General features: G+C 33.4%; 1 protein-coding gene across 5 annotated transcripts; it reads right to left on the bottom strand.

The window, feature by feature from the left end:
- Positions 1-240: 240 nt before the first annotated feature.
- Positions 241-24,342, bottom strand: LOC124450772 (MAM and LDL-receptor class A domain-containing protein 1-like). 5 transcript variants are annotated; one of them, XM_047001415.1, is made up of 15 exons: positions 24,184-24,342; positions 23,814-23,882; positions 21,091-21,270; positions 19,680-19,844; positions 18,883-19,032; positions 18,530-18,780; positions 16,531-16,657; positions 16,066-16,212; positions 14,085-14,338; positions 10,612-10,832; positions 10,481-10,569; positions 8,290-8,409; positions 1,343-1,608; positions 1,167-1,251; positions 241-878 (listed from the first exon to the last, which is right to left on the bottom strand). In XM_047001415.1, the coding sequence occupies exons 2-15, from the start codon at positions 23,869-23,871 to the stop codon at positions 421-423; spliced, it is 2,571 nt and encodes an 856-aa protein (XP_046857371.1). In that variant the 5' UTR covers positions 23,872-23,882; positions 24,184-24,342; the 3' UTR covers positions 241-420. The 5 variants fall into 5 exon arrangements, with proteins under 5 accessions (XP_046857371.1, XP_046857372.1, XP_046857368.1 ...); XM_047001416.1 differs by having other exon boundaries at positions 8,290-8,406; XM_047001412.1 differs by having other exon boundaries at positions 10,481-10,832.
- Positions 24,343-25,373: the final 1,031 nt, after the last annotated feature.

The raw sequence follows: 25,373 nt of genomic DNA, 5'->3' as shown, positions 1-25,373 counted from the left end.
CCATTGTCGTTGTCTACCCTTGCATCAATAGCTTTAAATGTTAAAAGTGATGAACATCAAGTGTATTCCATGACAGTTTCGTACTTTTTCGGTGATCGACTGAACCTATTTATGCCTGCATTGCTTACAAGTTTATTTATTGTACACAAAATAATAAAAACAATAAAAAATGTGATAAACATGATTAAAATTTTGCAAGTTGAGTATACAACTAAGTTTAAAATTATTAAGAAAAATCAGTAAGTGCATACAAATTTATTTAAAAAAATTATAACTTCATTAAATATACACAAGGTCCATTGCGAGCAATGTATTTCTTGAGGAGGTAAATGAACTAGTGCTTGATTATCAAGTGATATAAGTGCCATTTAGAATATTCAATTTTGAGGCTTATTAAGCTTTCAGCACCCAAAGCTTATTTTAATAATGATATTGTGATTGAACGTCCTGGTCTAGCGATAAACTGGGAATGTAGTAAGGATTTTCAGAAGCGGACGTGGAAATAAAAGACATTTGGTCTGCATTTGTGTTGTTGTGAGGTGGATTGGATGGTATAACATTTGATTGATTATCATCAGGTACAAAATATAAAACACCACGCTTTGCCATAGCAAATGGCGCATTGCTATCAACTGGTGGTGATTTACTTTCACTTTTAAAATTTGGTGGTGGTGGTAAGACAGTCGTCTTCTTTTGTTCACCGTCTGAATAGGCTGGATTCTGATAACTGTCAGAGGAAGTTGTGGAAGATGTTTTCTGCTTGTTTTTATGGCGTATATACCAAATGATGAAAATTCCGTTCATGACTATCAGAAGAGCGATTGCAACAGATGCAATAATGACACCAGCATTTTCATTCGAAGAGGATTTACTACTGTCTGGAAATTGATCGTTGAGAAGACAAAAAAATTAGTACTTAAGGGAAAATGTCCTACATAAGTTGTATATAAACTGCTCAAAACAACACGCTTGTTTGCAAATCAATTAGTATCATTAACGTCAAATGAAAATTTTAGTATATGCATTTTTGCACAGACTAGTACACATGGTTTTAGAACACTTTTTTTCAAGTAAACATCATTCTTTGCGATTTACATATATTTGTAAATAGATGATCTGTGTATTATGGCTAAATTATTATAGTATATACGACATCTTGAACTAACCATTGCAAGCTCCAGAAGTAAACGAAAATTTGTATACATTTATTTCGCCATTGCTATATGCCTCAAAAACACCTTCGATGATTAGCTACAAGAAAACAGAAAAAAGCATATCAATATTACAATATACAATTTCCAATTTAACTAAGATAGGTTCCAAATATATTTTAAAAAATTACCCTATAAAGTAAATTGTGCTCCAGCTTTGGCATCGTAACTTCAGCGTCATGCCAAACAGATGTTTTACTTTTGCTTTGTGACCAACGCAATATTTTCACTCTTCCTAAAGCTTGCTGGTAGACTTGTAAAACTTTTTGTCTATGTGTGCCATGTATGCGATAGGAGAACTTGAAGCACTCACTAGAATTACTAAAATATTCACTCACAAACCAGGCCTTTTTCTTTGTTGTTTCCGATGGCCATTTTACATATGCATATCCTCCTCCTAATTAGGATTTTTAATTATTTAGTTAAAAACGAAACCTACACGAAATTGATTGCAAATTAACAAAATACAAAATAGTAATGAAAGAACTCTTCAAATTTAACAATAGAGTACAAGTTGAGATTTTTATAAGGTGATATCTGATAAGGAGAAAGCCCAAATACAAAATATCCGATGATGGAAATCGAGAGCAAGTCATATTAGTAATCATAAAGAGTAAGGTAGCTACAATTTTATATTATATTTTATATTATAAAATCGAATGGCTCTTATCCAAACCATAGTTACTTAGTTAAATTAAATTTTTTATCTTTTTACCATTAAATATCTTAATGTCGTATATATTGATACCTTAAGCCTTCTCGAAAATTGTTTTCTGAAGTAAATGATGAAGTTTACCTTTAGAAACCCAAGTAAAGCACGTGACAACTTGGTTGGCTGGCATGTTTTTGCTAATTATTATTGGGAGAATCATAATTGTAATCTATTGCACAGTAAAAAAGCATACTCCGAATGAAAGGTCCATGCGTAACTCAAAATTTTAGAAACAAACAAGACACTTTTTTGACACAGTAATATTTTTAATTTATTGCATCACAGTAACATGGCCGAAACTTGGGTATAAACTTTGGAAGGTGACGGACTATTTTTCCGGACATGAAGGTCGTGGCCATAGAATTGCGCGATAAATTTTGACAACTCGTAAAGGTAATTTACTGGACAGATATAGACGGATAAAGTTTAATACGAAATGATAAAATACAATATAAAAATCCAATAACATTTGGTAGTTGCTATGTTCTTTTGTATATAGGAGTCAGTGAACAGTTTCTTCAATTTTCACTTGCATAGTTTGATGATCAATAAGCTGATAAAATATAGCTTTATGGCGCTAAAGATCATGGTTATACAACATATTTCCTTTCACAATAACGAGTTATGACATCATGCATGCACTTTTTTTAATTGTTTATAATCATGATAATGCAATTTCAACTTAATTTTGAGTTTTTCAAATTTTTTTGCGATGCCCATTTGTTAACAAATTACTATGATTCCGGACTAATTGCTGTAAAACATGTAGCTAGTTGCTTTTTAGTTTATCAGAAATTATTATGTTCCCACAATGAAGCTATATTAAAGTCAGTTTTGCAAGCAAATTTTTCCACTTTTTTTCCACAATTAATTAGAAATTCTATAAAACTATATATGTCTAAAAGTTTGAACTATTCTAAGTTTATTTAAAGAAGTTGTTTTTACGTGGTGCAGCGCGAGAACTTTGTTTGTTATAATTACAGGTGGAAAACGTATTATTCTTTAATTTCTCATTTAGCTATATGTTTGTGTAACGGTATTTATCTCGCGGATAAGGTTCACATTGAATTTTCTAAATTACGCTCATATACTTTATATTGTCCATTTATTCCAATTAGGGATATTATTCAACAATGTATGAATAACTATATAATTTATTACAAGTAAATAAAACTAATTATACGTTGATGTAAACCTCAGCCTAATTTCCGCGACATAAACTAATTTAGATCCAATCCAAGTACAAATGGACTCATGTATGTCTTTTTTAAATTGTTAAAACTATTAACACAGGTTTGATTTTAGTTTAATTCATTCTACGTCTTCATATTGGTTGAGTTCAACTAAAGTTAAACCAAGGTTTTAGTGTTCAGTATAGTGAATTGGACTTAGGATAAATGAATTTTACATGGAAACAACATGGACTATTTAACATGGACAGTAATGGGAATAATATTATACAAATATATACCAGACAAAAGAATTCAATATTACAAATAACGATAAACTGGCGCTATTGTCTACTTTTGTTGAGCTTACAAAACAACTGCTTTCCTCAGTAAAATGGAACAGTATCTCCACATATCATTTTGACACATCACGGAATTGCCAAATTTTTCTTAATGCTTTATCTTAAAAGTTTGCAATGCTTGTTTTCAGAGTTGATATATACGAAAACAAAAATCATACCCGATGAGCATTTTAAAATATGAAACAACATATCATTTTAATAATTTTGTCTTATGTTTTCTGTCATAAAGTACATCAGATTCTATTTTTATCTCAATTTCTAAAATCTGACCAATAAGTTCTTTTAACTTACCGACTATAGAGATAAAAGATTGGAAAAATTGTGGGGGCGGTGTACCATCCCTCCCCAGAAGTTTCGGCCTGCACAGTAATATTTCAAATTTATTGCCACACGAATCTCATGATGAATTTTGAATAAATTCGAAATTTATTATATTAACAAAAATTTCGGGTTGATTCTCAAATTTTAAGTTAAACATAGACCTTTTATTCAGAGTATGTTTCTTATCATAATTTTATTGCAAACTAACATGGCTGCCGAACCTGCCGTCTTCTGTTTGAGTTAGCTTCCTGGGGGCTGTTGTTCAAAAGCCGGTTAACGCTAACCCAGAGTTAAATAAACTTAACCAAGGGTTAAATTTTAACCCTTGGTTAGTTTGCGTTTCTCGAAACTAGGTTATTTTAAGCCCTTGGTTAAAACATGGGGTTACTTTAATCCTCCTCACTAGGTGGGGTAAATTACTTAACACTAGCTTAACATATTATTTTCGTAAAAAAAAACAACTCATGACAGAATTTGCTTTTCATTTCCAGTGTAAATTATCATCGTTGCAAAAGATATCGTCTACGAGGACAAAATACTAAAAGTTTTTGCGAGAGTGAGCATCAGGGGCGGATCTAGAGTATGTCAAATCCGTCGCGCGACTGATGTTTGAAACTCAAAAATTACTTTTTCATATTAGTTAAAAATTCATTAATTATTCTTACTTTATTATCGCATTTACTTCGTGATAAAAATCCAGCTTTATTTATTATTGAAAACTAATGACAAATAAATGAATATCTCCTTGGTAACCAAATCAGTTGAATTTTAATTGACCTGGAATAACCGACTGATAAGCGGGATGGCTTGACTGGTTCGACATATAAAGGAGTCTATGAACGCCAAAAACGCTTATTTCATTGGTCAATAGCCAGATCAGTGGACGATCTGGAATAATCTCGACCGATAAGCGGGGTGGCCGGATCTATAAGGGAGTCCACTTGCCATCGTGTAATTGGTTCGTTTAAATTTTTGCCTTACTGTGATTGGTTTGACCTATTTCGAGTGATAGCCAACTAAACTAACATAGTCAAGCTCACTGTCTGAATTGAATGTTTGATCGTTTTATAATAATTTTCTAAAGCATGATAGAAACTAAACTACAATCAGATGGAATTTATGGAAATCTTTTACAAATTCATATATTGACATGAATGCTGCTTTCCAAACTGGGAATTTTTTCAAGAGGGCGAAAAATTAATGGATGAATTGTAAATGCTTGGCAAAGACGATCTCGGAGCGACATTTCAGTCAATGATGTTCAAAAGCAAGCCAACATTGTTTTGAGTTTTATCAGCAGAAATTTACATCCAAAATCGTAAGTAAAGGACAACTGAAGAGTATGCATGAATGTAATATATCAAAGTCAATTTATGCGAGTGTGTGATGCGATTTATGTCAATATGGCGTATGGTAAGATATATGCTTCTAAAATTGTTGTTGCCGGAGGACTTTTAGCTATGATTTCTTTTGTGCTTGGGGAATCGTGACCGTTATATGGCAGGGAAATCCTACATTCCCGCAAATATATTTCAATGGACAAAAAATCTGTAGCCATAAGGCGCCATACTATTATTTACTTTATCATAAACAAATGTTTGGGGCTTTTCAGTTTATGATCATTGATCATTCAATCATTGAACAGTTATACTACATATTGTTTAAAATTTGAGAAAACTAACATTGATTACATGAGAAGCTGTTTACTATAACCTGTGATTTTGAGTCTTCTGATCCATGAAGCTTTTTATTTTGACAATTTGACTGGAATGGTATTAAACCTTAGTATTTCACATACATGAAATGTTGTCCCATGTCACATATTGTCCCCTTTTCTAACTGAACACCTCATGTAGAGATGTAATGGTGTGTTAATCTACGGCTCATACCAGATTGTTTGCCATAAATTCCAAAGGGCTATTGATGTATGAAAAGCATTTTCTATAAAGTAAAAATGTCTTCCTATGTATGCAGATAAACCTTGAAATTTGGCAAAACAGCAAAGTATTTTTCATGATCACTAGGTAATTTTTCTGATGATAATTATAATTTATAAACTAAATTATTTCAGATTTACATTTATACGAGCTTTGATCATATGAAAAGATATTTATCATGACCAGTAAGCATGACACATGAACCAATTTTAACATTCATGTAATTATATAATTAAAGACATGTTGGTTACATTCTGTTTGTATTTGATAATACAATGCTACTAGTGATTGCTATATAGCACACCTTGCAGAAGATAATAGTCAAGTGAAATGCCTAATAAACACTTATGGCATTAAGCTGTCCTTAACTGCAAATTTTCACTCTGATAATTTTTGCTTAATTTTTGGCAGAAAAAATTTTGAGTTTTTTCTCAAAAGGTGAATTTGCTAATACTTATGTGGAGATGGGTAAAGGGTTACAATAAACTTGCATGGTTTGAAGTCTGAGCTTTTCTCAGACTTTTCTATATCTATGAACTGTCACTTGTAGTACCAAATTTCTAACTTAACTCATTACATAGAGATTTGAATGGGGGTCTCTAGGGGGGTCTATGCCTGACAACTTGGTAGAAATTCTTAAATGCTATATCTGTTTTTGAATAGCATTATTGTAAAATATATTTTACGTTCCTAGACATGCTAATCAGCCATATATTTGGCATAATAATGAGCCTAAATATTTGGCAAAACATTCAAGTACTGTTCACTTCATTTTTTTTTTTTTGAAAAAAACCTAACCAAAATGTGTTGTTTTTAAGCAAAAACGATGCCCACAAAGTACATTTTGTAATGCTCTAAAACGCTGAAAATGGCATTTTCAAGGCTCTGAAATTCAAAATTTCTCAGGAGAGATAGCCTCAGACCCCCCCAGGTGCGGAGTGCCTCCGACGTTTTATGACTGATGTTTGAAAAATCCTAGATCCGCCCCTGGTGAGCATGAACTAAATTCGGCAGAAGCGAAATAATTGTATAAAAAAACCGCTTCTTTAAGATTTTTAGTTAGAATACAAAGCAAAGCCTTGCACTTTTGTCATCTACAACAATTCGTAATTTCTTTGAGGTTCTTTGCTTCGGACAGTTTCGTACAAGTTGTGCAAGATAATCGAATTGTTGACCAGTGGGAAATGATAAGAGCTTTATCATTGGCATTAAATAGAACTAGGAATCACTTTTAAAATTGGCCATCTTTGATTGACGAAAAACTACGTAATCGATAGAATGAAAACAATTTTTTTTACAAGCTGACTTTCAGTGTGTGATTGGTTGTGTTGAATGAACTGACATTGTTATTTGACCTTATTTGGATTTGCGCGCTTTTTAAACCAAGGTTAATTGTCTTAACCCTGGGTAAGTTAACTCAGCGCTTAACTCAGAAACGGATAACCAGTAGGCTAAGTAGGCTTAAGCCTACATCCCCGTGCTTTTAAAAGGCCCATTGTATATTTATAAAATTAGGATCTGCAGGTTTTGCTTTCCCGGGCCAGCTAAATGTGCTTAACTTAGATCATTTATCCTGTTGAAAACCTTACGAGCAGTCGGATGCAAATGAAAAATGGCTTTTGCATTATCTACTGTTGAAATGCGCAATGCTCAGAACTCATGAAGTAGTGGTTTTTTCCCAGTTTCCTTGATTATGTTCCTAATTTTTACCCTATGGGGTTACAAGCAGGAAACGTAAAAGCAAGCAAAAACTAAACTTAATGGGAGGAATCTATATCAATTAAAGGCCCACAACTTTCTTTTAGTCTACAGGCCACATACTAGACAACGCAAGCTCGATAATTTGGGGGGGGGGGAATATTCATACAATCGTATGTTTTAATCTTTGTTAATCCCTAACCACAATTGATTTCAACAGAAGTTACTAAGGTAGAAAATGCATATATGAATATTTGCCTTGCCCAATTATCGAGTTTGCGCGGCCTCCGCCATTGGCTTAATACTTCTATTAACAATGCAAATTTAACCTTTGTTTACCTAACCTTTGGTTAACGAATTTAACCCTAGCTTAGTTGCTAACTCTAGGTTAAGTTAACTGGCTTTTGAACAACCGCCCCCTGACGATAAACTTCATTGTTTTTTGATTTAGAAGGCTAAAGTTGCCACAAAATACAACTTTAAGATATTACTAATGAAGTAGACAAAAATGAAATACAAAAACTTCAATGAGAAAAATCGTCCCCTTTTTGATATAAAAAGTAGAAACAACAAGAAATGCATAAAAATGCTGTAGCATCAAGAAAAACTGTAGCAACCTTTTCTTTATGAATACTGATATGATTCGACTCTTTTAGATTACTCGCTTTCGATTTCAATGAGGTGATAGTTAATTTGGGCATCGCTTTTGTAAACCATCACCTCATAAATCGAGCTCGTAATCTAATTCCTAAATAAATAGCTAGTAAAGTAGCTATCCAATGAAATTAAGGCATTTTAATAAAAGTACTAATATGATTCCATTAAAATACAATATAATATCAAGATTTGGAATAATAATAAACAGATGTAGTTGCTTACTAGTCGAAGTTAAGTTCACTCTCCAATGATAGTCGTCATAGCTATTTTCATCTGACAATACGTTTCCCCATGGACAGTTGCGGGTCCAAAATGTACTAAGAAAATTACAGCCTTGGGCTGCTTTAAATGAAGAAATATTTAATATCTAAGACAAAGAAAGTGGATACTTATATAATTGCTAATATTGGTATCAATTGTTCTGCAGTTGGCTGTTTGCAGCATCACAAAATCAAAACAAGTAATGGGGAAGTTTGACAAACATGACATATTGTATAGGACGTTGTGAAAATGGCATTCGAATAGCCTGATTTTTTCATATATGGAGTGTTTGCATGTGACGTCAAAACGGCCTTGTTGGTGATACATTAAAGCTTTTGGTCGATGATCAAAAGACATAGATATAATAAACATAGATTGCTGACGTATATACAAGTTATACGTAGCCGGCCGTAGCAATTTGAACATTCCAAGATGGCGGCTCAATCGGGCAAAAAAAACTATAATTTCTATTACGAAAATAAGGATTTTCCTATTTTCCGTCGTTGTACCCCTTCCATTCAAGTTCTGGTCACTTTTTTGGAAATGGCAGGACATTGCAGAGTTTTTGGATGTAAACTTGGATGCATCAAAATAATAACACAACAAATATCGCTTCGTCAAATTTTTATCGTGTTGTCACCTGAGTCCAAAGATAGTTATTTCGTTGAGTCTTGTCTTATGTAAGGTCGAAATATTGATGTTTCCTGGTTGAATTTCTCATTTAATTGGTAACATTCACCAAAAAGAGCAGAAACAGCCGAAGACTTTTTAGTCAAAACACTTGAGGCTGAGGAGTCTGCCTGTTCCTTTTTACTACATAAAGAGATGGACATGTCAAATGTATATTATTTTGAAACTACTTAGTGTAGGTGCATAGTAGTGAAGCAAGTTGAATTATTATTTATTTTCCAAAGTTAAGGTAAGTTTGGTCAACTGCCACATGTATTGACTCTTGCATGGTTTTATATGTTCGTCTGGGACTAGACTCTTGATGTTTGACACAACATACTAAACTCACAGAAGAAGATGAATAATAATAAATGAGAATAAATGATCTGGAATCGGCTAAAATGCTTTTCAATTGATTTTGTAAATATTTACAAGACAAATTGTCATTACCATTTTTGTGTGCATTTTGGGGACACTTATGTTTCAAGCTGTTCGGTTCATATGTCAATCAAGACATGGTTTAGATGCGTAAATATAAGTTGTTGATAGAAATGTTGCAGCCATGACATGCTGAGACAAATGTATTTTTTAATGACAAACCCCACTCATTACTGTGGCCTGATTGTGTGTGTGTGTGTAATAATTGTAATATTGTTGCCATGATATGAAAGAGTAAACTGCATAACTGTAAAATACTTCAATTTGTGTAAAATATTTATATTTTATTTGAAACATAAAAGTTTGGTCGATTTTGCTTCTGTCGTTGAATGTACTGAAAGGAGTCACTGGATCTATGAAACATTGTATACTTGTTCTTATGGTTTTCTCTTTCACCGTAAGTCACCTTTTTTAAAAGTTAACATCAAACCAAACTCGGTATTTCTCACAATGTAATGCTTGATTTGATTCAAGTGACCACTTGGTAAAAATTTGACGAAGCGATATTTGTCGCGTTATTACTTTGATGCATCCAAATTTACGAACAGAAACTCTGCAATGTCATCCGATTTGCGAAAAAGTGGCTAGAACGTCGATGAAAGAGGTACAACGACGGGAAATGCGAAAAATATCATGTTATAATACAAATTATAGTTCTTTTTCCGCTTGAGCCGCCATCTTGAAATGTTCAATTTGCTACGGCCGCACGATGTGCGTTAGCAATCTAGGTTCTATTATATCTATGTCAAAAGAGTATGAAATTAGCATAAATTCTTTTCGCTGCATAGGACTTTGCCCCAACATGGCGACTGATGAAAACAATCTGTAGGGTGAAGCCCTACTTAAAATTACGTGCACTACTGGTGCACTATAATTAAAGCATTGCGTATAATTCAATCATTTCATACTTCTAAAAAGCTGCAGTAGTTGGCAAACTTAAAGCAATTAAGATTATGCAGCAGGGTTTTGGGGTTTAAAATCGTGTTTTCAATTTGGTGATTTCAATTTGAAAGTCTGATTTCAGAACTGAGCAAAAAATACTTACATAATTGCAATGTCTTCAATGTTGTGCTCCACGGCATCTGAGTAGTTTGCCTAGAGTTCTTAGAAATAGGCGAGGAGGTCATGGTAGTATGCAAAAGGTTCTGAGTAGTAGGCGAAGGGCTACGAGTTGCAAGCGATGAAAGTCGAATGGTAATGAAGGGGTTTCGAATAGTAGACGAGGGTTTCCGAGTAGTTGACAAGGGCTTTTGGGTTGTCTGCTGCAAAATTCTTGTTGTTGTGTCCAGGGAATAATACTGAGGTGTAGTCGAACTTGCTTCACAATCAATAAATCGCAAGTCATCCACTGCAATAGTGTCTGCATATGAACTACCAGTGATGCCTTCAATAATTATCTGTAAGAAGTTTGTATACAAAAAGGAATAAATATATTGCACAATTTTAAACGCATTCTCATTGGTTTCCTTTACATCATGATGCAACGTGTTTAAGGTTTATTAGTATGGTTTATGTGTCATTTTCTGTAATTAACTACTGTCCAAAATGCGAAATTTTACAGAAAGATGTAAACAAACATGAAAATTTACAGAATGATGTACCCTTTGATGCTCGAAACACTTTTGCTTTATTTTAGGCTATTTGTGCATAATCCTTAAAGTGCTTATATTACGAGTTTTAGCCCCCCCTTTTTTATGAGCTTAATTGAAAATTTGGATTATTCGAAGAACGATGACATGTCGCTGGACTTAAACAGATAAATATAAGTTCCTTAATTTTGCCTCCAAAGTCGGGTACTATTTGCGAATTTTTTACGACGCCATATTGATACTTGTGACGTAGATAGTTGAACACGTCTGTTTCCGTCCATATAGTTTTATATTATAGGAGGTGATTTTGTTGTCGTTTTTCTTGTCTTAAAAACAAATAATGACAGTATTATCAATAGAATATTATAAAACAAGTTTTCTGGAAAGTATGGTCTCAAATCAGTGCTCAGATAATTCAAATTTGATGTCTGAATGCGTATCTGATTCGAGCTCGGAATGCGTGGGTTATGTCGAGCATTTAAACGACTTCGCATATGACGATGAACCGCTCGCAGGAGATGGTGATGAAGTGCATACTCCAGATGATCCCGATGGAATTCTCCCTGCGACATTAGAACAACGAAGAGATGGCGTAATTCCACTCGGTGAATGGTAAGTTGTTGTTTTCTCCTGTTTGTAATATACATAAAGTTACTTTATAAACCACATTGCTCCCACGTTTCAGGTGTAATTGTCAATGCTGTCATACCGATTTGTTAGAAGGCGCATTAGAGTACAGATGCTGTAAGGAAATAGGACCAGCTTTGCAGAAAATAACATTCGATGGCAGCATTGAGAAAATATCATGCATAACACAGCATGCCAAATTGGGGCCTTTAGTTCATGAGGCTGTCCTTGAAAACGTCGTGCCACTATTGAGAGATAGGAATGGACGTGCTTATTTCCGCCAAGCACAACAATCATTAAATATGTAAGATTGTAAATTGTATGAGAAACAATGTTATCATCAACATTGTTTCATCAACAATAATTAGTCCAACCTTTTTATTTACTTCAGGTACTTGAGAGCTGTGGCATACAGGTAGTTGATGCAATGGTTTTGTGGGTCTATGGGATGGGGGAATACTCGGAAAATTCATTATTATGACATACAACAGAGATCTACTTCTTTATAAGATAAAATACCTGACTTTTCTACTTGTAGTATCTTCATTTAAATCTTCACTCCGACTAGACTCTTCGAAAGAGTAGTAGTCCATGTATGATGCTCCATCGAAAAGCTCATCAGCACTCCCCTGCATTTCATCGTCTATATTAATGCTGGTCACCACGGATGTATTACGATTTTCCTTGATTTCGTTTCGATATTCATTTTGGAACTTCTGGGTTTTTTCTCTTTTTATACCAGCTTAAAGTCTTTTGTAAAGATGTAAGTTTTTTCTTAAGACGATGGCATGATTTACATGGAGACTGGGATTCACAAATATCTTCACCAACTGCATGTAGTTCTTCTTCAAATGGCGAATCGTTTGCTTCCCCAGTGCATTTTTCAACATGCTCAGCTCCATCACTAGTGGATGGTACTTCCTCATCGAGAGAACATGTTTCCTTTAACGATGGCTTATGGAGAGTATGTCGAATAATCTACAAAACTTATATCGAATTTACATATGACAAAAGAAAAATTAACATAAACAAGCGTAAACTTACTTATCTTGAACTTTAATGACTAACAATAGGTACTCCCTATAGGGCTTTTCAGTAGCTATTTACAAAATTGAATACATATACATATTTGACTTATAAATGTATGTAAAAAAGATTATTATTAAAAGGATTTTAAAGATAAAAGTAACATTACAAGATGGAACTACAAATGATCTTTTAAAGCTTTCTTAAAAGAATCAAGAGACTTGGAATTTTTCACATCTTTGACTGCCCTATATGAAAATGTGCGTTGGCCCGTTGATGTTTTGAACCTCGGAATTTGAAATAGGTCTCTATTACGGGTGGCCCGATCGTGAGGACTCTTATGGAACTTTTTGCAGAGATATTCGGGAGCAAGGTTATTTACGCACTTGTATGTGAAGACTAAGTCCCGATAGTCTAGACACTGTTGAACAGGCTTCCAGTTTAATTGGCGCAAGAGTGGCGAAACATGGTCATATTTCCTGGTGCCCGTAACGATTTTACAGGCAAAGTTCTGCAGCAGTTGAAGTTTTGTTATATTTTTGTTGGTGGTATTCGACCACACGGACGAGCAATAAAACATTTTGCTGAAAACTAAGGCAGACATGATCTTCGCTTTCGATCGGTTATTTCGTCCTGTAATGGTTCAGGAATCCCAGCCACGTAAATGGTTGGGATAGCATCTTTCTTCAACCTTCTTTTGAGCTTGACTTGCACGCTCAAATTAAGGTCAAAACATGAATCTTCAAAATGCGCAGAACACAGACACAAGGTAGAGGAAGCCTCAAAACCCGGTCTATGTTTACGCACAAAATTTACCCATTTTCTATGTCTTTGCGGCTCTGTTTCTTTTTTAGGAAACAGATGCATCGACATTCCTTCTGTTTTTGAATCATTGGCGCAACTAATTTGATTAGGTCCGCCAGCAACACAGTGTTTTCCTTCGCGTTTCTTATTAAGATTACTAGTAGAATACGCGATGTTACATATGTGTTCAACTTTCTACGTCACAAGTCATTAGCATACCGATCAAAAAGTTCGCGAAAAAAATGCTGAAAATCATGACTTTGAACGTTCGTAAAATCACTTTCACTAATCCAATTTCAATTATAATTGCAGATTTAAAATCACTGAAACAATATCTTTCAATTTAGCTAATAAAAAAAGGGGGGCTAAAATTTGTACTATAAACACTTTAAATTTGGTCAATGAAATCCCCTTTATACGTAAATCTTTTGCTCATTTACAGAAGTCTCCATTAATATACTGTGTTAATTTGGAGGTTTTGTTTGCCTATAAATTTATTGCATATTTTCAGTTATTTCAAAACTAAAGAAGTGGTGATTTTTGTGTGTTTTGCGAATATATTTAGTAACAATATTTATATATTTGGTTTTATTGCTAGCTAACCTTTTGGATAATACTGGAATTAGAGATCAAAATGCGAGTCTGGCGCCACTGGTATTGGCCATTGATGCCACTTATCACAAAAAGTTGTCTCTTTGCTCCATTAACTGTTTCTTGGTAAACGTAAAAAGATGTCCCAGAATTATAGGCAGAAGAAATGTAATAGTAAAATAGGAGACATTTTGTAGAGCCTTTGAAGTACTGACTGACCAACCGTGCTTTTTCTCCATTGCTGCTCTTTAGGTACATGTATTTACCTAAAAAATATCCGTGTTAATCAGACACAATACATTACTTTGGTACTTAAATATGTTTTTGTTTTGATTGTAGTATTTTAGATTATCAACTAGCCTTGTGAAACTGTGTATACTTACGTCACGTTTAGTGAAAAAGACTTCAAAGGTTAGTAGCTACCGATATTCTTATTGTGTAAATAAAACATCAGCGCCGATTGATCAAATGATACCGATGGAACCTTTGGGAAAACTTGATAGCAGGTTTGCACCTGCTCGTTCAGTTGCTTGTATTTTATAAAACTCTATGATGCACGAGAGCTTCAGTCTCGTAAAAATCTCGCACATTGCTTGGTTTGATGAAAGTTTCTCTCGCCATGAAAAATGATATAGTTGATTAATGGAAAATTTTTTTAACTTTAAGAACTATTTGGCTTGAAACATGTGGGAACTTAGGGTTTTTTAAATCATTGTCATAAGAAACGAGCCTGACTAAGTGCATCGCTTAGTCGTACAAGGCACAGAAGTAAATCAATCAATAATTGTATGATTATTTATAAGTTGGGAGGGCAGTAAAGGAAAAATATTTTCACGAGGTCTCAAAAAAGCCTTTTGTCAAGATATCGTAAAATGCTGCTTCCAATCAGATTGCAGGATATCAAGAAGTATCATTTGGCATGCATAAATAAAAAAATTATAATTTGTATTACATTATCGCAAGAAATTTCTTGAACTTGAAATATCTGGAATCCTTTGAGAACATGTCGACTAAAATGAATCGTAAAGGCGCAAGTCATCCAAATTCAAATATCGAAGTGATAATACATTTTGAGCAGAGAGAAATGTATGTACTCTAAATTGACGTAACATATCACATAAGACAATGATAATGTTGTTGCACTTGCAGCATCCAAAATCTTTCAATGTTCAAACTGTGCATTGATTTAAACGAAAGTTCTTACGAGGAATGTGTAAGTATACAAGGAATAAAGGAAAACTTTAAAAAATTACGAGCTTGCGCTAGAACTAAGACAAACTATAGTCTACACGAGGTAACTTAAGGCAGTGAATTTATGTATGAAGTTTCGATTAGTATTGTGTGGTTAAAATGGATAATTTTAATAAAATTCAATTAAAAAACATAAAGAATATAATGTGTAGAATTCAAAGTGTCTAAGCAGCTGATTACATGAGCCCGGGTAGCCGGATTCACCAAATCGTTAATTGATTATGGCAAATGGAAACAATTAAATACTTATCATCACATAAAAATCTTCTCAATTGATAAAAATCTATAATAAATTATAGTGGTCAGTTGACTTCCGTGCCTTGTATGACATCACAATGTGCTTTCGTGCTCAGACTCTTTTCTCATGATCATGAGTTTAAAAAACTTATATTTTCGCATGTTCGGAGCTAACATATATTTCTTAAAGTTCAAAAAGTTTTCCATCAGTGAACTATATCATTCAAAATGTTCTTTTCACTAACTATTCTTGGCAAAAAAATTGCAATTATGTCATACACTTTAAATAACGACCAATATATCTGACAACGATAATAATAGCATCAAAATTATGCTAAGAAATCAATGTACTTATTTTGTATGTTAAAGGTTTTCAGGTTTTCAAATTTATTGATGACTGTGATTGTTGTTCTACAATTAAGCCTGGTCGCAACTTCACAAAAATATTTATGCAGGTGCTTATAACACTTATGTACGGAAAATGGTGTCATGGCGTGCATGTTACCTTTACTTGATCCCTTGGAGTCCAAATATGGTAGATAGATAGCCCTTTTTACATTTCCACTGATGATTGCCCAGTCAAAATTTTCCGATCTTCGCGCGTTGTTCCAAGGACAATCAACTGTACCAAAACCTTTCTCAAAATCGCAGCCTGTTCGAGAATGACACTATGTGTGAATGTGTGAATTGAGGTAATTGATTTAGTCTTACATTTTTCTTGCATATGACTCATCTCAAAATAGTTGACCCAATGAATCACTTAGAATATTTTTAGTGGTTCTTACATTCCTAAAATCAACGACAAATACATGACTTTAGCATCCTAAAAATATTGACGTAAACTACTCTCTACGTTCGCCAGATTTCCCACTCTAACTGTCCTTACGCGGAGAATGATAAGTATAAACAATAATAAATTACTAATTAACAATCCAAAATATACACAATAAGAATATCGGTAGCTACTAACCTTTAAAGTCTATTTCATTAAACCTAACGTGAGTATGAACGGTTTCACAATATCCTGGAGTTAAAGCAAGATTGTCTATCGCAATGTCACTTGTAAATGATGATCCACGAACACCTTCTATTATCAACTACAAATTAAGAAATAGAGATCAATTTGCACATTCAGCAATTTGTGATGTTGTCAAATGACAGTAATATTGGTGACTTGGTGTCGTAGGATCCCAGATTTAAACTCTAGTACGGTGGCCTGCTTGTATAATTCACAATTTAATTTATCAATACAAGAACATTGCATTGATTGCAAAACTTTGTTTCTTATACAAAAGCTTTGATCTCGCTTTCACAAAAAATTTGTCACGATACAAATTTAGTCAATAGTTATGAGAAACTTTATTAACGTAATACAAAATAAAACTAATCTCAGTGCACCAAGTCAATAATTGCATTGCGCAATTAAGGTTTGCTCAATGCGACATGTGATAGAAATTACATAACGTTACTATAGTATAAAACAAATTCCAAAGAAGCAAGACATCTTGAGATTGCAAAATATGCATCAAAACAAGACGTGAAGTGAACTGTAAAATTTGACTTTATTTCAAAGTCATTCTCAGACAGAATGAAGTGTTAAGTGGAAACAAATGGTGTGTGGGAGTGCCTTGTGATGAGAATTAAGCGTTCAGAACGTTAAAAAATATGGTTAAAATTTTTAGTTTATTGTTATTATTTTTTAATCAAAACCAAGAAAGAGTGGGAACAGACTGGGAACAAGAAACTATAGCCGGGATAGGTGGTAAAGCATGTCTACTAACATTGATAATTTCCCAAAAATTATTGGTTACTATTTTTAACAATGATTGCCAGTTTCCTAGAGCTGTATAATTTTTTAACATCTCTGTGATTATGTAATGAATTTTTTTATTTATGAATATATAATGAACAAAAGGCTTTGTGCTGGTTAAAGATGTACGTTGCATGCTTCATTTGCATTCCGTTAGTAGTTCGCTTAATATTTCTTCTGTAATAAAAACTGTTGGCTCAAAATATTAACACGTTGAATATAACATATTGAATTTTTAATAAGCAGCTCTAAACATTTTGTTCACTATTGATTTATTACAACAAAAATGTAAATGTATAATCATGCATTGGTAGCAAGTAACTTGTCAATGTTAGCAAACATACGTTAAGACTCCCTCCCCCCAATACAATTTTTCGTTCCTAGTCATCTGCGATTAACTTTCATATCGCATAGAACAAAATTTGATTGTGCATTGCAATTATTAGTTTTAAGCACTGGAATCAGAAAGCTATTACCAGTAAGTTTGTTGAAAATTGTGTGAATCAATAATCTGTTTTCCGTAAGTGCTCGAATTCAGAAACATAAATTTTGTTTAGTTAAGAAATTTTTTTGTTATCAGTAAGACAAAAATTTTATTTAATTTATTTAATTATTAAAAATTGTTTTGTTGTCACAGCAAAAACAATTTATTATTAATACATACTCGTTGATAGCTTCTTTGTTTGCAACTTCATATTTGTCCACCGTTATAATTACAGAGATCATGCTTATATTGTGTCAATTTGACTCCTTGCACTCAACTTAAAATATTATGCTAGTTTCACACTTTAAGTTACATTCGAGATGCTTTTTTAACGTTCTTAAGATGTTAAAGAAATGTTAACTTCACCCTTTGTTGCAAACAAACCTCTGCACGGCGTTAAGTTAACACCAACATTGGTGCTAAATCAACACTTGTAACTTGCACTCCTGCAATATCTCAAATTCACATATAGAAGGTGCTAAATTAATACCCGAAATTATCAGTGTTTAATATCGCGTCGTAAAGTTTTTCTCATTTACAAATGCTATTGACGTTTCACACACCAAACAAATTTTATGCACTCTATGTATTGTGTAGACTCATTTGCTTGCAAGACTTTTAAGTTGAATGATGAGTAAGGCAAAAATGACAGTAGAGAGTAGAAACAATACTTACTCTAGATGGGAAAGAAGTAAAATTTGCTGTAACTTGACCATACCACCATTGGTTACCTTGGTTGCCACTCAATGACCACAACAATGACTTTTTAACTTTGTACTCTAAGTAAATATTTAATGTACCCATTTCAGCTCCATACATGTGATAAACGAAAGAAAAGCACGTGAATGAACTCGTAAGATTATTCCCGACCAACCAAGCTTTATCACCAATCAGTTGAGGAGATGCTTCTGTATAAAGATATTTTCCTGTTAAACAAAAAGAAAGAAGTTTGACAAGTTCTTTTCTTATAATCATTGAGCAGCTTCTCTATTTTCCATGCATAGAAATCAAATCCTCCACACGCTTACCAGACGTTGATCCTGTAATATCATGGCTTGGACCTGTGTCCGAAGTAGGTACACTTCCAGAATTAATCGACCAATTAAAATCATCCTCTAAATTCACGTTGCTCCAAGGACAAACACTTGTTTGCAAGCCACCATCAAAACTGCAGCTTTCTAAGGAAGAGTTAGAAAATTGGAACACTCTAAGGATTTTGAAATTGTGCACACAATATGTTGAGAGTATTTGCACATCCTGTTGAGGAGTGTTGATAAGTATTGAGCACTTTTGATTGTTGTTGAGAAAAGTTTGAACTTGCCAAGTATGTAACGAGGTCTAAATCTTGGTGGTTACGAAATCGTACGTAAACATTGTTTAGTACGTTTGAATATTACAGTCAACAAGTTGAGCTACGTTTGCAAACATCACTTAATACATTCAAAAAATGCTAAAGGATGTTAAGCGCATTCCGAGAATACGCTCGTTTTGTGAAGTATAAACACCGTGTAATAATTTATGATTTAAGTAAGAAATAGCATCCATAGAGTTCTAATTTTTGAACGTCTATTGAATGCAATAAACCTGTATAATAAAAGTATATCTTCAATGCGCGTGCTCTCGTATTTACGTCACATCTTGCAAGGAGTCACCTTTTTATATGTTCAAAACACACATGAAGATACCATTTTCATCGTATTAAATATATTGTATGTTTATATAATTGATTTAACTGTTAAAAGAAATCAGCTCTCACACCAGATATAGGCATTTCATAGTCTTTAAAGTGAATACTTGTTGAATTCGAAAGAATTTATAAACATACCACTGAATGAAGTAAAAGTAATGTTGAACCCATTGTATCCAACTTTTGAGTCAGACAAGAATGACACACTGACTACACTTCCCCCAGGAACGAATGTCATCTTGTCGTTTCCACAAAATGTTTTTGTTGTTTTCCCGGATATTTTTAAGCTGTCGCTGCAGCTACCTGATTTTAAGTAGAATAGATTTAAACAAAAAATTAAACACAGATATTTCTCTTTTGTAAAGAAATATTAATATCTCTTTTACCCAAGTTACAAATTATAAGGAAATTAATATGAAGTTAGCATAGCCAAGGAAGATATGGCCTCACATAAAAAAAATACTTAAAATGAAATTTGCGTTATAAATTCAAGAACGTGTTGCACAACGGTGATAACAAGCATAAAGCGTCCATCTTTTATCTGCGAAAAAGAACTGCCTAAGTTGAAAGGACATGTGGAAGGATAAGCGTAAAAATATATACTGTTTGTTCCGCTCCTGTTTCACTTAGTCACACGCTAGCTCTGTTGCAACATGATTCTTGCAACTTACAGAAAATATGACCTCGTTCTTGTCGCTGTTATTAAGCCGTTAACAACCGCTTAAGGTCTGTACGGAGAAGTAACGGGCCGAGGTCTTTTCGTACAGACCGAGCCTGTAGGCGAGGTTTGTACAAAAACACAAAAGTCTGATATTTCTCCGTAAAGACCGAGAAAGCGAGGTTATTAAAAGGTTTATTACATGTAATTATTTGACCTGAAACGAAGCTTGCTTTCTTTCTTGTCCTTGATGTTTTGTAAGGGTTGGCTTTCAGTTTTTTAGTTTTCGCCAGTAAAAATTAAATCGCTTCAAACTGTATCGCCTAGAAAGTAAAACTGATTTCCGAGTATTTTTCATTTGACTCACATTCGTAAATGCTTTTTTGTTTCTTTTTTCTTGCGTTTTGCTGTTCGCCATACGAAGTTTGTTTACACTTGACTGTGAAATTACGCGTTTTGGACCGTAACGCTTGCCATATAATATTACGCAGTTAATGTCGCTTTGATTTTACAAACAATTGCGTAATAAATTTGAGATGAAAATCAGTGTATGATAGCAGCTACTTTTAACTTGTTTTTCTTTAAGTAATACTGTACAAAGCTGAAAAAGTATTTTTAGAAGTGCAGGATTATTAAAAGCTCATTAAACTCTTGTAAATGCTATATACACTATTGTGGAAAATGGTTTTGGCAAATATATGATTAATTTATGTGTTTTACGTTTTTGGGGGACACCCTATACAGCGCCACTTAAAAGTCAAATGCAGAAAACAAATTTGGAATTTTACTGAAAGTGTATCAAAATTGTCAAATTACATCACGTTATAAATAACCTCTATAAACTATACTTATTTCAATAAAATGAAAAAATGACAAAAAAACTATAAATACCATTCCCTCTTGTCTCAAGACTCATATATATGAACTTGAAGTTGATTCTCTCTCCGAATGGTCTTTGAATGGTTAGAGTACAAGAAATATTTGCAGGGTACGTGTTTGGAAAATTTGGTGTCGTAATATAACCACTGGATGATCTCACGACAATGTCCGTACAAATGTTTATGCTGAAACCTTCACGAAAAATAAAACAAAGAAAATTACTAATCCATAATTCTACCCGCTATTCTAAGGACACCTTTCTTCGAAGCATCTTTATAAGCTTAGTGTTATTGATAAAATACGAAGAAACTCTTCTGGCTTATAGTGTAACCCCTTCTGAGTTATTTTACGCCTTTAGCTTAAACAATTCAATGGAAAACAGAAGGTAAAACGCTTGCCAATCTCGAACAAGATTTTGCGATACTTTTTGTGTTGTCAGTTGTCCCTTTAAAACTTACGTCATCTTTGCATAATATACATTTATAATGATGCTCTAAAGAGCAAAAATAGAGATAGGCTTTCCATGAGTCTCATGATTGAAAATTTCCATGAGACTCAGAGGATATAACTGCTATAGGGGCTAATTACATGAGCCCGGTAGCCAGGATTTGGTCAAGCGTTAAATGATTTTGGCAAATGGAAACGATTCAATACTTGTCATCACATAAATTTTCTAAAGCAATTTCGCAATATTCTGATTTAATAACTACGCAAAACATTTAAAATTAAAACAATCAATTTGCCCAAATTTGAGAATTACAACTGGAGTGACGTGTGGGGTTTCGCAAACAGTTGTAACAGGCCCTTAGAAAAACTGTAAAATTGGATTCAATTTATTCAATATGTGTGTTGCGTTTTAGCATTTGTATAGAGCAGGTCATCACTTTCCCACTTTACACGCAAATAGAACATGTGACATTCTTACAACAAGTACAGTTTTAAAGGGAACAGAGTTATAGAGACATGACGAAGTGCCTTATTTGCAATTTGCAAGACTTTCAAAATATAGACTACCTTTTATGTTAAAATTCTTGATCTTTCAATGACAAATCACAAATTCATTTCTTGAAGCAATTCTTGCTTTTATAAGTATATGTATAATATGTTTTCAAGTGCAATTACGAATAGAAATGCACGAGTGAGATTTTTAAACAGTGTATAGTCTAACTCTGGCACGATTCACTACTCTCTATTGCTTCAAAAAAGCCTCGTCAAGCGGCCTAACTGTTTAAAACCCCAAAACACAGTACTTGCTGTTTTGTTTTAATTCTTTGCATTCCTTTTTAATTCTTGATATTCAAGCGATTGAATCTGCAACTGCTAGCATGTTTTTTTTAAATCAAAAAGAAGTTTGTTTGGCTTTCACTGCTTTTCAGTCAATGATAAAACATTACTTACAGCGCAACTACAGCTTTTCAACAGTGCAATTTCATGATTTTACTATGCAATTACAAAGAAACTGCACTGCAATCAGCCAATCACAGTCGAGAAGTATCCAAAAGAATATTATTTATGTAATATAGCATTGCATTTACAAGTCCATCTTACTTAGAATGTCCATCTTCAATCTTAACACTTTAATAACCAAACATCGACAATGATTTTAAACGCTAGTATGTGTATATTTTGGCAAATATTTATTTCCAAATGATTTTAGGAATCCATTCTGTTACGAAGATAAAACTGTCCTCGCGAAAAATATGTGAAGCAGCATAACAACTTCAATTGGCTTCAGATTACTTATAAAACTATCGTTCCAGTCTACTTACAATTCATTGGCAACAATAAATTGAGAATGATCTGTTGGCGCTTAGCCAATCACAATCAACATTCCACCATGTATAATAATTACACTTAACTTGTTTGTTATCAAATGACAGATATATCATTACTTTTATGCTAAAGTATTTGATTAGTTGTTGATTTGCCCGAGGTAAAATTATAGCATAGCACAAAGAATTTCAGAAAATATTTGCCTTATTTTGCGTCGAATTGCATTTGTCCTAGTGTTATGTATTTTTAAATTAAAGAGTCAAAAATCGTAATTAATCAAGTAAAGTTTCTTGTTCCCGTTTAAACTCCTCCAGATTCAATCCATAATAGCAAACTGCTTTAGTAATGATCATAACTGTATATTTTGTAAGAATATTGCTTAAAAAACAATACGCCTTTCTTTACTGGAATATGCAAAACGCGCTTTGTGCTTTCTTTCGTTTTCAGTTTCTCTTTTGCAGAGAAAAATACATCGATTTCCCGAAACAGTTTTATGACAGTTTAAACGTAAACAATAAAATTACTCGTCTGCCTTATGGTTATAACATATTGCAATGTGCGTCAAGGAATACCTTGCACAGTGGAACATCTTTAAAGCTTCAAAGTCAAAGTGATATTAAACAACACCCGACTTTAATGCCGAACATTACGCCTAGAAACATTTTTTATGCTTTGTGATGTTTTTGTCAGCCTAACACGGTAAAGAATTGAAGAAACATCGTGACGTCTATTCTAAATTGTTTAAAATCCAAAAAAACGTGCAATCATATGCAAAGTAAATCCCGCATATAAAAAGATTTACGTGAAATTTCAAGTTCAATAGCTTGTTGGCTAGAGTTTTGAATAATTTTGTACAAACGAATTTTATTTGTATTACACTTAAGTTGCAATGACAGCGGGTTGTAGCATTCCACCAGAGGCAATTGAGTGACTTCTTTTATGATGTGGAATGAGTAACATACCTCGAGAAAATAACATTGACAGCAAAAAAATAAATCTAGACGATTCTTTAGATTCCATGTTGCACCAAGCTGCAAAATGAACGAAAAAACTAAGCACAGATAATATTCTAGATAGTATTTTTCCTCCCAATAGCCATTTACGTATAGTGAACAAGGTGCACAAATGTTGAGTTGCATTTCAATTTTGTTAATGCTTAGCAATTTGAAACTACCCTTCTTTCTCTTTGAATACAAATTGAAAGTGATAAATTACTATTACGAACATAAAAACAATCGCCCTGAAGGAACGCTGTACTTCTCATATTGTATAACTGTGTCTGCTAAATTTACTTTATTTAGAAATATAATGTGATCTTTTCATTATGCTTACCTTTTGAGGAGTTTAAGATGTTCTAGAAACAATGAAATAGAAATATTCCACAATCGATATCACAAAAGAGTTCTGACTGTTGATCAACAGTTTTTACATGTATTTATCAAGGGTTTGCTATGTCTTTCGTGTTTCGGCTTTGCTATACCACAGAGTTAAATTTTGAAAACTATGCTTAATCTGGAAAATCTATTCAAAAGACAATTATATATTGTTATGAAATAATCTTTTGAAAACACGGCGCTGATTGGTCGAATGACATAACTCATTAATGCACGAGGCTTCAGTCTCGCTAGAATCTTGCAGGTTGTGTGGTTTTTGCTAGAAATTTCAATGGCAAAAATATAAAACAACATGCATTAAAATAAATAAATTTATCAAATAATTTGTTTTAATCTTAATGGGCTGTGACGGGGGGATTCAAATATTCATACATCCAGCATATAGCATTATTGTTTTCAACCGATTATAACATGCAATTATGAATATTTGCCACCCCTCCTCTCCCTCGCTCTGGCAGCGCTATTGAATGAAAGAAAAAGATTAAATCAACCTTTGGTATGGGAAGAGAATTGCCGAATGCATGTTTTAATGCATAGATCAGAGTAAGAAGCTATATTTACAAATACCGCAATGTGTATATTTCTTGTTTCGTGTTATTATCACTCTAATTACAAGCAATTAACATTCTTGTTCAGAAACCGAAACCTCCGTTATTTGTCACTATGCCAGAAAGGCTGCATAACAACTTCTCACTGAAATGTTGTATTTAACTTTAAAAATCATAAAGAAGTTATTCTCCTTACTAACATTGACAATATATATCATTAGTTTCACTTTTTGCTAAACAACGTACGTGTAATAAATGGATTATATGTAACGACAGAACTCGTAAGAAAATACCTATGACCGGAAATTAAATCAGCTTTGCATATCTATAAAATGCGGCGAAGCGACTAATATTTTAAGTAAGAAATATATATGTTTTAATTACTTTAATAAAGCTTAGTTCACATATAGTTAAAATTGTTGTAATTCCATTGGCGATGAAGTCTACAACAATTAGAGAAGTAAGCGTTCACATATAGTTGTAATTGTTGTGTATTACCGAGGTTTCGCACGTTATGTCAAGGTGATTTTGGTTTGATGTGCGCATGCGTTGGGACATCTTAACTGGAAAGGAGAAATAT

Source organism: Xenia sp. Carnegie-2017, unplaced genomic scaffold, assembly GCF_021976095.1.
Source record: "Xenia sp. Carnegie-2017 unplaced genomic scaffold, XeniaSp_v1 HiC_scaffold_24, whole genome shotgun sequence".
Classification (NCBI taxonomy): Eukaryota; Metazoa; Cnidaria; class Anthozoa; order Malacalcyonacea; family Xeniidae; genus Xenia; species Xenia sp. Carnegie-2017.
The sequence above is the reverse complement of the archived record's forward strand: the minus strand, read 5'-3'. Positions and strand labels throughout refer to the sequence as shown.

Bases quoted from the DNA above. Each gene is read 5' to 3' on its own strand.
- LOC124450772 (XM_047001412.1), bottom strand. From the start codon at position 23,871: ATGGAATCTAAAGAATCGTCTAGATTTATTTTTTTGCTGTCAATGTTA. The intron at 10,833-14,084 runs GTTAGCTAGCAA...AACTTCTTACAG, and splicing joins ATTCCAGTATTATCCAAAAG to ATAATTATTGAAGGCATCAC. The intron at 8,410-10,480 runs GTAAGTATTTTT...CTTCATTTAAAG, and splicing joins ATTGAAGACATTGCAATTAT to CAGCCCAAGGCTGTAATTTT.